Below are 15,249 nucleotides of genomic sequence, written 5' to 3'. Positions count from 1 at the left end.
GAAAATATGAAATCTGTAGGAGTATCAACCGATGGTAAGCTGAAGTAAAATAATCGATACTTAGGAAAGTTAAGTAGATAATGGCCTGCGGCGGAGCATCAGATCGAGCGATGAGAGTATAAAAAGAAATTCCGAGGTTTTGGTCCCAACACCACGATCTGATTGAGGTACCCCGTAGTAGGGGAATCCGGAATAACTTTGGCAACCTGGGGTTCTTTAACGCACACCGAAATCTAAGTAAATGAGTGTATTTCCATTTCTCCCCCATCGAGATGCGGTCACCGCTACCGGAATACTATCCGGGACTTCGAGCTTAGCAAGGCAACGCCATAGCCGCTAGGCTACCGCGGAAGGGTGGAGACTAAGAAATTCGTGATTACGTATGAGTTGGACGCGAACGGCGCACGTGTAGCACCGCTAATTGGAATGGTCTGTGGAAGGCACTCTTTTATGCAGCGCACATAATCAGCGCAAGGGTTCTGAGCTGGACTAGTTGGTTGATCTACACTATGGCGAAACGGCGCAGACGACGGGACGGGTGAAAACTGGCCGGGGCGTGCGCTGTCCTGTCCTTTGTCAGATGTCAGCGCAATGCCCTGTCTGTTTTCATCTGTCCCGTCATCTGCGCTGCTTCGGCAGAATGGACATATTGAGGGTGTGTTGATGATTACTATTACGATTATCTTAAATACTGCGAAACGGAGGAATCGCGGTTTTCACGCAAGTCAGTCCGCGGCTTAGAAGGCGGACTTACAACAGTCAAGCTTAGATGCGTAGAGATACCATGGTGACAGCTCGCGCAGACGTATAGTAACACAGTCGCTCGTTCAATTCAAATCATCAAATTCGCAACAAACAAGTGCGTTAAAATTTACTAGAACAAGAAACTCACGTCGACATTAGCGTACCTGTCAGCACTACGACCTCTTCCTTTGCCCAAGTCTGTCCATCAGTCAAGTTCAACAAAAGCTCAGAGTTCGTATCGCCATCTTTGGCACTCTTGACCAGGAGTGAAGAGTTTGTAGTATCATAGAAAATGTACCATAGAGAAAAGCAGTAACTGTTTTGTCGCTGAACATCCACATAGTCAGACAGCAAAATTATTTCAGTACGTCCATTTGTGTTACCGACCTTTGCCAGCATGTAACTTCCGTAAGAACTCGACGTAGTCACGTCTACGTCTGGTCCTCCTATGGCCACACCATTATAACCAGTCGTTCTTATCCAAGCCATCCTCGAGCTGTTTGTGTCGCTGAGCCAACCACAGGCATCACTCTCGAAAGTGCATGTAACTGTGTCTTCACATGGCTCGAAGCTGAACTCCACGTCGTCTAGAGCAATATGCGAGTAACCACTTGTATTTGCTGTCGTTGTGAACGCCTCAATGACCACCTGGTATCGAAGCAGATTACGCAGTGTGACATGACCTCGACGCCAAGCTCCCATTTGATCTCCAGAACGACTCCATGCAGGTTTCAGGTCATCAGTGCTAGATGATCCGTTTAGCCGCTGGTAAACTGAAAGCGTCCCAGCACCATTGCCAGCCATGTTGAACCAATATCGAAGGCAACGGTAGCGTGACTTCTCCAGGACTGGTGAATACAATGAGGCTCTATCTCCTTGACGTCTAGGAACAACTAAAGCGTAGTGACCGTAAGCAGTACCCAGAGTGTGGTCGTGGGTCGGACCAACCACAGTGTCCGTCGCCGCCGAAATTTGTTTCCAGCCATCGCTGAGCCCTTGCTTTTCAAGCTTCCAGTTACAAAAATCTGTTTCAAAATCACAGAAACCTTCTCGACGACATGGACCTTCTGACAATGTGACATCATCAATTGCAATGAATGCTCCCTTTATTGCTTTGCTGGATAACACTGCGGAAATTGTGAATGTGTAATGTTCCTGAAGTGAAACTAGAAGTTCCCCAAAATTCCACCCGGACGTGTCAGCACTTTGCTTGGCAAATTTGACGGCTGAATTTCGGGCGGATTTTGCTTCTATAACCAAGCTGAGTTCATTGCCACTGTTCATAGAATACCAGAAGGTTAAGCAGCTCACGTTGTTTTCCGATGGCCGAACTTCGGCACTTTCAAGAGAAGCAATACTTGTTGTCACTGTACCGTTCGAATAAAATATGGCATAGCCACCCCGACCACTTGTGTGGTCAGCGGTAGGGCCTACGCCATCATAGTTATTTCTTGGAAACACAACTTTCCACGCTTCACTTTCATTCCTGGTGTTCTGCCAATGGCAGAAACTGTTGCTGTTAATCACTTGGTCAAATGAGCAATCTATCAGTACCGAGTTAGGACGGCAGTTTAAGAAAGATATGTCATCAATGCCAATGTTCGGCATTCTGTTCAACTTCATTATGCTAGCGTTGAATGCAATATTTGCGTCTCTTGTTTCTCGTCGTGGAACCCCCAACACAGTTTTTGTCCATCCGATGGACGGAGTAACTTCAGCAAGTACCGCACTGGTATTTTCTGACAAGACATAAAGTACGTTGAGCTTTACAGCGGCCAGGTTGTCGTTGTAGTAGTACCAGAAGCTCACTGAGCATCGCGATGAAGAAGGTGGAAGCATTGGGCTAAGTAGCATGGCCGCCTTGGAAGAACTCCTTTGGGCCTTTAAAGCCACCAGGTGACCGACTCCGCTCTGCGTAGAGTGGTCAGTCTCTGGTTCTGCTAGATCTTTGGCTTGCATTATTTGCCATCCGTTTGCTCCTCTACTTACGTCAATCCATCCACAAGTGCCATTTTCAAAGTTGCATGGTCCACACATTTCCTCGTCTGAGCCATCCGCGCAATCTACCTCAAAGTCACACACTTGCTGGTCTGGAATGCACCCGCCATCTCTGCATGCGAATTGAAAATGCCTGCATTTTGGCATGGGCGGAGGAGCTGGATTAGGAAGCGTGCCATTGTACGACATGCAGCCGGGGCTGACGGAAATGTCATCTATTGCTATGTCAGATGCGTAGCCAACACCTAGTGATCCCTCGATGACAAAGCAAAACGGTTTATTGCTATAAAGAACGGCTGAAGCTCGAATCCAACTTTGGTCCCTCGGCCCCTTGATTTCGTAGAGACTCTCCCATTGCGACTTTTCTGTGTAGTTCTGGTACTGAGCAAAAAGAGCAATCCCGCCAACGTCCTGGCCGTGAATGAAGTAGTGAAACGTCACTGAGCAGCCTTCATTATCGGTGACGTAATTGGGACTCCTGTAAAAAGCCGTGCTGTTAAAATGGCCCCGTTCCGAGGGTCGAAGCAAAAGTACGCGGCCCGCACCGAGACCGCCCATCGTGTGATCTGTGTGCGGGCCCGTGTTTCGATCGAACTTTAAGTATGGCACAGTATAGATGCTCCACACAAGGGACTGTGCCTTGTGTTCTGGTCTCACGGACTGCCAGGCACAGGGATCAGCTCCTGGCTCATATGTGCAACTTGTGTAATTCTGGCAGATATCCGCGGCTTCGTCTGAGCCGTCACCACAATCGTCGACATGATCGCACAGCTGGCTTCTTCTGATGCAAACATTGCTTTCTGGACACATAAAATCGTGCGATTCAGTGCAGTTCCCAGGGGAAGAGGTTGGCAAAGCACAGTCTTCAAAGCTAACGGTGTCAACAGCAATAAACGTTTTCGATGTTGACATCCGGGAATCAGCCTCGAAGGCCAGAGAAAATTCCGATTGGCTGCGCCCAATTGTTGCTTGCCCCTTCGTCCATACATTTCCTCCTCCTTTTTCGACTAACCATAGTATAACGTCGTGGTCAAGAATGTACTTGTGCACAATGAGCTCAGCGGAATACCCAGAGATGAAATACCAAAAGGACAGGGTACAGTCTTTTCCGGAGCGCTTTAGGCGGTACGTATTATTAGGGCTGTGCAGAAGTTTTTCTGCTTCGATGACGTGATCCCGCCAGGCAGTATAAACATAACCGCCATGTGCATCCCCCATATTTCGGTCCGTTCGCGGTAGAGGTGAGTTGACTTCGACATCTTTGGCTATCGTCCAGTTCCAACTAGAAGAATCATGTTCACTGAACCAGCCACACGTGTCAACATCAAAGTCGCACTGTCCACACAGTTGTTCATCATCACCGCTTACCGGGCAATCCTCATTAAAATCGCACACCTGAGAAATGTTCACAAGGGTAATGCCGTCGTGGCATAGGAACTTCGTTTCCAAGCTTTCGTGACAAGGACCATGGCTCATATTGATGTCATCTATAGCGATGTTTCCTCCTTGGGACCCTCCAGTTGTTCCAGCAATAAGAACACTAAATTCCACAAATTCCGCAGTGGAACTGCTAACAGGACCGATCGTAACCTTCTTTTGGTGCCATCGCTTCTCTTGGTTTCCCGTGACCACTATAACGGATTCCCGTTTTTCTCTGCCGTACTCGTTGACGTAGGCAACGATCACGCGTACTGAGCCGGTGCTAGGCTCAACGTCTGTGCCACCCATGTGGAGCCAGACGGAAAAGCAGTAAGCGCTGCTTCCAGTCCAGCGCTGAGATTTGAGTATGCCAGTGTAAATTTTCTCGTCTCTTCTTGTTCTGCCATCCAAGTACACGTATGTCCCTGAGAAAAGAGAAGCACAAAAGGTTAGTTTAAGCCAAGACAAGCAGACATCAACGTCTTTTACTAAAGAAAACAGATACTTTCACTCTTTGACCAGAAAAAGACTAAACAAGTATCTCAAGTGCTGAAAAGACGACGATAAGGGAAAAAAATATATTCGCGAACTTTCAGAAATAAAGCACAGAGCAAAATTAACGACGAGCTACTCCCGTTAAAGCAGTTGAAAGCAGGCACGTTTTAAGAATTGCTCCATCGTAGTTCAGGGCGCATATTTTTGTAAGATGCTACAAATTTAATCAAGAGCACACGAGATATTGCTCACACAGAATGCTTTTTGTTAGCCTCATGTAATTAAGGCTAAGACCAGGCCAGGTTAGTCAAGGCGTGAATGCGCGGTGGCTTCGACTATACTTGCCTTTTCTTTGGTGCATTCATTTATGAACTGGACTATTTATTTATTTATTTATTTATTTATTTATTTATTTATTTATTTATTTATTTATTTATTTATTGGTCTTACTTGCTGCAAAAATACAGCACACGGTGCTCTTCTCGACAAAACTAAAGAGACTTAAGCGCAAAGACACACAGGGACAAAAGACACGGTAGACAAACCGTGCCTTCTTGTGTTTCCATGCGCTGAACTCCCTTCAGTCAAGATGTCCTACAAGCTCACACCACTACCCTTGTTCTATTCAACAACCCGTTATGTACTTGAAAATTACCATCACGAGTTCCCAGAGTGTGGTCGGCGCGGGGTCCGGAAGACGACTTCGGGGTGTAACCTCGATTTCGCACCCACATTCTTTGCACGCCAGAGTCAGCGTTTTCCCATCCGCACATGTCAGGTCCTTCGAAGTCACAGCGACCGTTCTCGGGACATTGCCCTTCACTAAGCGATATGTCGTCGAGTCCCACCGCTACCAGACCGCCCTGTTCCACCTCGGCTGTCAGGAGAACCTGCGAGCGTGCGGGACACAAGGCATGTATCAAAGGTTAATCTGTCGTATTTCGGAAGTTGCTATTTCGCAAGCAGATGACAGTTTTCGAAACGCTTTCGTAGTTGTGTCGCGCCGAAAGCTAACAGAGAGAGCATTAGAAATGAAATAATATCATAAAAAGCATCAATTCTAGAGCGAAGGGATAAACTTAAGTAGGGCAGAAACTTGGGCCGGTTGGGGTCGCATAGTTCATATTCTGGAAGACCAGCGCTGAGACGAAATACGCAAAGAAAAACGCGCAATGTGCGTGTGCCGTTCTTCACTGTGTAGTTCGTCTGAGCATTGGTCTTCGAGAATTTGAACTATGGAGGAATGAGTTAAGGAAATAGGAGCTGAACCGCTGGTGCGGGCAATGACTGAAAAAAATAGCGCGACCATAATGAATTGAGTAATGCTTCGTTGTACATTTTCAACACGTAGTTTCAAACATATTGCGCGCTGCTAACGCATAGGTGTTCTTGAGTGTGGCGCACGGTGCCATACAAGCATGGCACCGGACTATATTTTAAGCGGAAAACTCGGAAAACAATGCCGCTTGTTACTGCACCTGCTGTCAGATAGTTAAACATAGCAAATTCGACTGAACTGTTCATTTTTGCTGACAGATTTCATAGCTGCGATGCACATAAAAATTTTCCCCATAGTTACTAGTAAATTATTCTTTATATAATTTCGCTAATGAATTTTCAATAATTAACTTTAAGGGACATGTGAAGTCAGCCAGTTCCCAAAGTACAGCGTTTCGCTAATAAAAATCGCGCATTGCACCAGTTTCGAGAAATAAGTATCCAGTATCTGCAACGAAATGCATTGCTGTTCCAGTTAATGTGGGAAAATGCAGTATGGAGAAATGCTGTCTGGAACAGCAGTGCGCACCTTAAGACAATATTTCTATTTACTCATGGTGGCTTACTGGGGGTGACTTACTTTCGGGTATGACCTCCTACTTCGCTATGGTGGTGCACTGCCTGTTACGAGGCGTTCTTGTATCAAGAAAGATTTCTGCGCCGTCATTCGCAAAGTCATTGTGACATCCCTCTCCCCAGTTTCTTTTCGATCAGCATTGGTATTTTGTCTTTTTCCTTCGACATATCTTGTCAATGAGCTAAGAAGTACTATCTTGCCTACCTGACTTCTAGGGATATATGGGTGACATTGGCGCTCTGATCAGAAGCTAGGTCCACCTACGGAACGGTTACTCGGGCGCAAACGAGACATGTCCCTTCTTCGGGCTGCGCGAACGCAGCGGCATCTGATGCCTAACAGCGTAAGCTGTCTTGCGCGATTAATTGACCCACTTAGTAGGTGGCGCAACATCCCTGGTTGACAAAACTGTAGTTTGGCTAGCGGTTATCTACTCTATAAAAGGTGTAGGTACTACATGAGGCACTATTTATTTCAAAGCTTGTTCGCGGCTTTTCATTCATGCATTATCACTTGGTGTGTGCGAATATTCAAAATTTTGAATACGAATCGAACAGTCATTTATATTCGAATCGTATTCGATTCGAGAATTCACCATTCGAAGTTGTCTAATATTCGTCGTCTACCGGATCAAACGCTGATGCACATGGAGACTGTTCTGAATGATTCTGCTGCAGGAAAGCGGCGGCTGTTGTGCAGACGCGCCAGTTCCTGAGCGAAGGCACGGATGAGATTACTTATGCACAATAGTTACTCGTTGCCAAGTGATCATGTCTCGCTTTAGGCATCCTACGCAAATGCTGCCTCAATTTAGGCAAACAAATTTATTAGTTGGCCGATCTAACCATGTCTGGAGTTCTTGAAAACGATGCGCTGTGCTCTAGTAGTTAACTGTTAAGAACTAGCACTGCAATCTACTACACGCATTTGATGACGTGCTGTTTCTTTGTTCCATTACTGTCGTTGTCATTGTGCGCGAGATACGGTGACATTTCCTTTGTTTCACATTTAAATGCTTCTCGGTTGATCTGACATCCTGTTGTTAAGGGTTTGGTTCACACTTTGCACTGTAACACGCAATCAAGCGTTCATCGTCAATCGCAAGCTGTCTAGGGGCTAGGGCTTTACAAGGACTGTAACATCGTTTTCGTGGTTTTATACATCGTAGACGCACGAGACCAAAATCCTAAGATCTTCTCTTGACTGAAGAACCTAGCTGTCATCTAAGTTCCCTAACGCTATCCGAAGGGCAATATATTCATCTTAAATTTCGTTATGTGAACACTCCTAATTATAACTCATCGCTACTTTCTTCCCCATGCCCCTTTCCCAGCGTGGATTAGCAGGCCATCTCTGGCCGACCGCTCAACCTTTGCGTAAATATATTCATTCTATCTGTCTATTTTATTCGTGCAAGGCAATGCGCCAAATGTTTTTCCATATGTTGGGGTGCATTTTTCTTAGCTAAGGTTCCTCACTTTCACTTTGTTTGCCTTATGATATCGTTTTACCAACGTGATAATTGTGGAAGTAGTTATCATTTTATCTAATGCGGCTCTTCGTGTATAGAAAGAGTGAGCAAGTAAAGAGACAGAATATGGGGCAGCCAACCAGGAAAACATCCACTTTCCTACCACACACGAGCGGAAAGGGGGCGAGGTATGGCTTTTCACAATGCAAGGAGGCGCCACCCACCTACCCTCTCTCTCTTTTTTTTTCTTTTTTTGTCATGGACTATTGGAGCGTCGCCCCCCTTGGACCCTTTGTCGAATAAACATACATCTCGAAGAAGACTGAGCACTCTCAAAACTGTTTATTTGAGCCACTTCGTGCACGACCCCACATTGGCTCAATCAAATGCCGAATGAACCTACAATTGTAATTATTTTTTAATGAAGAAGACAAAATGGGGCGGGCTTTGTTCTCCCTTTTTTCATGCTTTTCATGCTTTTCATAATCATCATCAGCACCATCATTACTATTTTCCATGTCCACTGCAGGACGAAGGCCCCTCCCTGCGATCTGCAATTACCCCTGCCTTGCGCTAGCTGACTTCAACTTGCGCCTGCAAATTTTCTCATTTCATCAACCCACCTAATTTTCTGCTGTCCTTGACAGCGTTTTCTTTCCCTTGGCACCCATTCTGTAACTCTAACTGTCCACCGCTTATCTGCCCTTCGCATTACATGGCCTGCCCAGCTTCATTTTTTTCCCTTAATGTCAACTAGAACATCGGATACCCCCAGTTTCTCTCTGACTCATACCTTTCCCTTCCTGTCTCTTAACGTTACGCCTACCATTTATCGTTCCATCGCTCTTGGCGCGGTCCTTAACTTGTTCTCGAGCTTCTTTGTTAACCTCCAAGTTTCTGTCGCATATGTTAGCACCGTTAGAATGTAATGATTGTACACCTCTTTCTTCAACGGCAGTGGTAAGCTCCCAGTCATAATTTGGTAATGCCTGTCGTATGCACTCATGCTCTTAGCGTCTTACTATTCCTAGTGTCCTTGAGACTGCTTATTTAGGAAACTATTAAGAGACAACCGTACACTTCTGTGCCTGCAAGGTAACGTGGTTACGGCACAAGATGGCACAAGACAGAACACTGCAGCGTAGCCTGATGCGCTTGGCGGTGCACCCAAATGACATTGTTCCTTGCAGCGCTGTCCTTCATTAATTTTACCAGCTAACGAACGTTTCATCTTTTAGCCCGCCCACGGGAAAGCGGGGAGGGGGGGTCGAAGGAGGTAAGGGAAAAATAAGGGATCTGGAGCTTTGTTTGTTTCGCATGCTTTTCGTCAGCATGCGAAACTTGTATGTTTTCGTTTCTTGTTGTCGAAGTGATCGATTCGTCGGTCTATTGATCTTAATGCGTCTACTCGCCTCGTGCATCGAAGCCGACTTCACCGTTGCACTTGCATACCGCCATCCAGTTGAGGGGATCCCGAACAGCACGTCCTGCAAGGTAGGCATCGTACTTCCCGGTACTCGTACCGAAACGTTCAGGTGCCCCACACCGGTGCCATCTACGAAGTACCACAGAGTCAGGCAGCCCCCCTTCGTCGGCGGCTGGTCAGGTAGGACCAGTGTTGCTACGTAAGGAGAATCTTGTTTTGGCTTCTGCTCGTTGAGATGTAGGAGCAAGAAGTGGCCTCCTGAAATCGTCGTAGACTCGTAATGTGAAAGGTGAAAGGGATAGAATTGAGAGGTATGATTTTAAATGATAAAGTTTCTTCAGTACAACTTGTTAACTTTGCTATGGGTTGAAGAGACCAGAAATAACTTGAAATATTTATTCCTATTTATTTTATTTGTTTTATGTTTGCCCCTAGATTATTATATTTTTTTTGTCACACGTAAGGTGCTCCTGTTCATTTTCGTCGTCTCTCTGGTAAGTGTCTTTTCAGGTCATATGAAACTCGATTGATCTTTTGCCCTATTTTTCAAGAAGTTGTATCGTTAGCAGCTCTGCTATCTAACACTCGTGGTTTTCATATTAGTACGTCTCTGCAGCCGTTAAATGCGGGGCTGAATAAAAAAAAAACATGTGACGGAGTACGGCTTCCGTTCTTTGTTTTTTCTTACAAAAACAAAGGGCAAATTAATGATGGTTAAATGCTTCCATATAACATTTGTATTGTTTTCTTCTCCTTATGACAGATATGCATTCTTGATGTGATCCGCCGTGGTTGCTCAGTGGCTATGGTGTTCGGCTGCGGAGCACGAGGTCGCGGGATCGAATCCCGGCCACGGCGGCCGCATTTCGATGGGGGCGAAATGCGAAAACACCCGTGTACTTAGATTCAGGTGCACGTTAAAGAACCCCAGGTGGTCGAAATTTCCGGAGTCCTCCACTACGGCGTGCCTCATAATCAGAAAGTGGTTTTGACACGTAAAACGCCATAATTTTTAATTCTTGATGTGTGAAACGGGGATTAATTTATGCAGCGATTAATTTTATGAGCATCGCCTTCGAAACAGGGCGGTAGCTGGGGAGCTACAAAGTTCACTAATGTAACCCTCCTGTTGAATGTATCACCTGCCCTTAAGATCCGTGGTTCATGTTAACAAACCATCAAATCTTCAAGAAATTTATTACCGGAAAAAGTATTGCCTTTTCGTTCCCACGTGTTTAAGCTCCATGCATTTACGCTACGGATACTACACAACTGTCCTTTACTCTTCTCAACCGCCAGATTCAACCACCTTTCCTGCGTTATCTTTACAGTTCAAAGCCTCGAGCAGGGCAACTACGTCGTCACCTATCCCTGACTGGATATTTCAATTTCAACAGGCTAACAAAACATATCAGTGTTTTTGTGCTATTTCGACACGTTATGTGGATTTTTTACCTACACTGCCCTTTTAATTTTCATAAAACGCTTCTGTTTAAAGCTAATACGCACCCCTTCCTGCCGTGAGCGTCGGCGTAACCGAGCGAACGAGCACAACGAAGGATGAAAGAGCGAACGCGGAGCGCAGCGGGCGATGAAAGACGCGAGCAGGAAAGCGGAGAAGGAGGGTATGACAAAATCCTAAGAAGAAAAGCGTAGTACGGCGACGATGGCTACGAGATGGCGCCAGACTAGCGCGTGTCGTCTGGGGGGTCTGTCTGCGCCGGCTGCTGTGAATCGCGCCCACGCGTCACCCACGCGCTGCCTCTCGCAATCTCCAGATTGGCGAGGCAGTGGCGCCACAGTTCGCTCCGTTTGCAACGTGCTGCACGAGACACATTGTCAGCGCCAGCCAATATATCGCGAAACGAAAACACGTATCAAGCTGTGCTCAAATTTCGCGTTAAGGAATACCGTAATCGTCGATGAAATTTATTGCATTCTTTACTATTAAATGTAGTTCCATAGCTAGTTTCTTCTGCATCGCACCTATCCATCATGCCGTTGCTGCATTTATGACATCACGTTTAACACCCTTTTCTCTACCGTTGTCCAGCGTGCAAACGCAATTAGCTTTCTTATTTCCTTCTCCACTTTGAGTGGCGCGCGTGTGTGTGTGCGTGAAGTAGTAAAGGCAAGGCGCAGAAGACCAGGACTAAGGAAGAAGAATACAAACGACAGGACCGGCGCCTTCCTGTCGTTTGTGTTCTTCTTCCTGAGTCCTGGTCTTCTGTGCCTTGCCTTTACTTCTTCAAGCATGAACCAACTAGCCCCAGCAAGAGTTTTACGTGTGTGTGTGTGTGTGTGTGCGTGCGTGCGTGCGTGCGAGAGCGCTTACGGAAATTTACGGTAGACGAAATGCACGAACCGGCTTCCCTTATTAGCACATTTAGCGCGCGCCATATAAATAAATATATAATAAACATATTACTGAGTACTGAGACTGCGTCGTAGCCTTCGTTAGAGTACTCACCGTGAAGATCTCCGAATGTGTGGTCGCTGTACTGACTTGTGAGTGCATCCTTACTTCCCCCTGCCATTCGCCACTTCCCTCCTCCTGTGCTGTCCACTTGGAAGCCGCAGAAACCGTCACCTTCAAAGTCGCACAGGGAGCCAGCTGCGGAAGGCCATGAAGAGAGTGTAACTGTACTCCTGAACAATCCCTTTAGGTGGGATCCACACGACGGGACCCTTTGCCGTTTCAGTCGGTGGATGAGCATGACGTAGCTCAGCACTGCCGAAGCATGCCGCACACGAGCAAGCGGCAGACGAGCTGCTAGAGGCACGATTCGCTGCACCTCAGCCACGTCACAGTGGTATGCTGACTGAATCGGCGGTCCGTCTCGTCGTGTGAATCCAGCTTTAGGCGACATTTCGGATGACTTCGCGCTAGTATGTCGTAGCTGCAACGCCGTAAATGCAGAGCGAAGTATGGATTATTACGACAAAACTAAGGCATCACGCGTGAGGTGAGACAGACGCGAAAATCTAGGTGTTCGTTACATGCATAGTACGTAACAGGAATACAACGCGTTGCTTGTTTTAGGAACCTTAGTTATGGTGATTTCATTCGGACCTTGAAGCCCGCTTGGATATATTAAGTTTCGCAATAGGTTCGGAATATCCCCTTATCGTGTCTTAGGGCAAAAATGGTACGCGAGGTCATTTCTTTCTTTTTCCTTTCTTTTTTTTAATCAGATGACGCGCCTTGAGCGAAATTCGATAAACTGAAATACTACGGTAGAATAAGCTGATCTTAGTATCCAATATAGGGAATGGGATGTTACAGCTACCACCGTATCGCATCCGGTGGAGCACTACACAGATAAGTACGCCTTACGATCGTGGGCCGGATAAGTGTATTATTCTAATACTATTCCCTGTCGCGTTTCGTCAGTGGTCTGAGCGGTGCTCCACCCATGTTATCATAGGGGTTGGCCCGCTGTGGACGGTGTATAATAATAAAGGAACAGAATCGAGTGAAAGGAACCCTCACATTACAGCAGCTGCGGATCGATAACCCCACCGGTGCTGGCCCTTACCGTTAGGCTATATTCATTGCCTTTCTTTCTTTCTTGTCAAAAATGCGCACAATGTCTTGAACGAATATACGTAATGTTCCCTTACCAATAAATCACATCGATTGATCAATGCTTTCCTTAGCTTATGCATGTATTCGCTTCATTTTGCTCACTCTATTTAATTGAAACTATAGTTTCAGTTAATTGAACCCCTAAGTAGTACTTACTTTGCGGTGTATAGTTGTATCAAGGTACCGCCCCCTATTGGCGAATAACTTAAGTGATGTCCATGTTCAGCGGACTTCTACTGTAACCTTTCGCGTTTCTCCCGTTTCCTCATCGCAAACGTCGCAGTTTCAGCACCACCTACCTGGATGCCTGCACCTCCCACTTGGAGCAACACGCATCTGGTCGAGGGCGACCTCTGCCAGGGCAAGGTCTTCCTCCTGCTGCTGCACGTGCATGGCCAGGCGTTTCCCGGCGACGTCCTTGCTCGGCACGACGAACGATCCTCTCCGCCAAGTGCGGTCGAATCCTCGCTGCTGAAGCCAGCTGACTCGGTCGATGCTACTTGAGTCTGCTGCTCTCGCGTAGTAAAGAGGCGCTTTTCTATTAATTGTATTAAATCATTCCAAGAAGCTTGTGTGACCGGACTCCTTCACCGCCAATATTAAGCGACAGTAAATCTGAACCTCCGATCAGATTATTCTGTCAGAATTTACACTATTATAGTAGCTACAACTCCATCAGCCCGTCAAAGTACAACCAGAGTCCTTCAATACATTGAAGGACTCTGGTACAACTCAGCACTCGAAAACCAACGCAAGGCATTGAATTACAACAATCCAATACAGAAATTCAGCTCCTTTTCCGCAATGCCGAATGAATTAGTGGAATTTGCAGCAATACTGTAAGATGTTCTTAGTCTCCTTGTATTGAGGACGTACGCTCCGCGCGGCCCCTGCGTGAATTCTGAATGGGTTCTATGCAGTCAAGAAGATAAATAACGCCCTGCGCTGCAATAATACATTTCTCATATTTAGGCTGTTTCAACTGTGTTGGTGTGGTAGAGTGTTTTTTTATTCGAACTGGCTGCCATGCGGCATGTGAGCTAAATGAATTAAGAGACACGACTTCTGCTCCGAATACTGCAGCTGCACACTTGCTCGCTCCTAAATCTGAAGCCTTGGTTGCGACGAATTCACAGGCTAATCAGAAAGGACAGTAGTAGTATACGTCAGACTGACCGTTTGTTAGACCCATGAGCAGACGCGCGGGTGCCAGGCTGTAGAAGAAGTACCAAAACTCAATACAGTAGTCTTGCCTTGAAGGTTGAAGCGGCGCGCTTGTGAGAAGGCTGCTAGGTGATGACGACTGTGGCGAGTAGTAAGCGTACTTTCCTGGAAAACGTACAAGCCTGCATTTAATTTTCTTGCCGGAGCCAAGGTCTTTAAACTCTTACGACGCAACTAAACGTCAAGTGCGTGCTGCTCTTACAACAGTTGGGAGTGCGTAATAGGTGTAAATCTACATAACGGTTTCAGCGACACAACACAAATACATGAACGTCGAAAGGACAGTTGTCCTGCGCAGCTGTTCCAGTTGGAAAGCTAGCACGTGTTGTTACGAATGCTCATCGAACAAACCTTAATACATTTTATAATATATATATATATATATATATATATATATATATATATATATATATATATATATATATATATATATATATATATATATATATATATATATATATATATATATATATATATATATATATATACAGTCATTCTTATAGCTTGACGAAGACATCTGATGAGGATAGTGTCCAACGAATACACCGGCGGATAATTATTCCAATGATTTTGATGCGTTTAACCTCATCATGGTCAAAAAACGGGCCTAGACTGCAGAGCAGAATTTCTTAAAGGCCAAAAGGCAACACAAAAGTATCCATAAAAACAGAATCATGTGTCGAATAATGAACTACGCCGTATGCCTTGCACCCCTTTCTTCCATTCTTTCTTTCTTTCTTTCTTTCTTTCTTTCTTTTCCTTCCTGCTCGTTTCCTTTGCTTTGTCGTATTTTTTTGTTTCTTCTGTGACATGTCTGGTATCACTTTTAAACCGAACCGTTCCAGAGATTTCTTCCACCTAATACACTTGTTCCATACTGTCTTTGAGGCAATGAAAAGTGTTAGTTCTTTATTGACTACCACAAAATTGGTAGTTTGGCAAACATTCCTGCTATAGCGAAATTATTAAAGATATAGCACTAAATAAAAGCAAAATATAGAAAGAACGAAATATCGAAAACTTATCAG

The 15,249-nt window shown here is 45.6% G+C and overlaps 1 protein-coding gene across 1 annotated transcript in view; it reads right to left on the bottom strand.

Annotated features, from left to right (window-relative positions):
• The window catches only part of LOC142588573 (MAM and LDL-receptor class A domain-containing protein 1-like), a 273,168-nt gene that overhangs the window by 74,836 nt on the left and 183,083 nt on the right, over positions 1-15,249 (bottom strand). Inside the window, exons 62-67 of the mRNA XM_075700413.1 lie at positions 14,174-14,326; positions 13,297-13,506; positions 11,879-12,022; positions 9,395-9,666; positions 5,312-5,546; positions 909-4,586 (exon numbers count right to left, since the gene is read on the bottom strand). Coding sequence (XP_075556528.1) covers positions 909-4,586; positions 5,312-5,546; positions 9,395-9,666; positions 11,879-12,022; positions 13,297-13,506; positions 14,174-14,326 — 4,692 coding nt within the window. The remainder of the gene's footprint in view (positions 1-908; positions 4,587-5,311; positions 5,547-9,394; positions 9,667-11,878; positions 12,023-13,296; positions 13,507-14,173; positions 14,327-15,249) is intronic.

The sequence above is a fragment of the Dermacentor variabilis genome, chromosome 1 (assembly GCF_050947875.1).
Source record: "Dermacentor variabilis isolate Ectoservices chromosome 1, ASM5094787v1, whole genome shotgun sequence".
In the NCBI taxonomy this organism is placed as follows: Eukaryota; Metazoa; Arthropoda; class Arachnida; order Ixodida; family Ixodidae; genus Dermacentor; species Dermacentor variabilis.
This window is presented reverse-complemented; position numbering and strand designations above follow the sequence as displayed.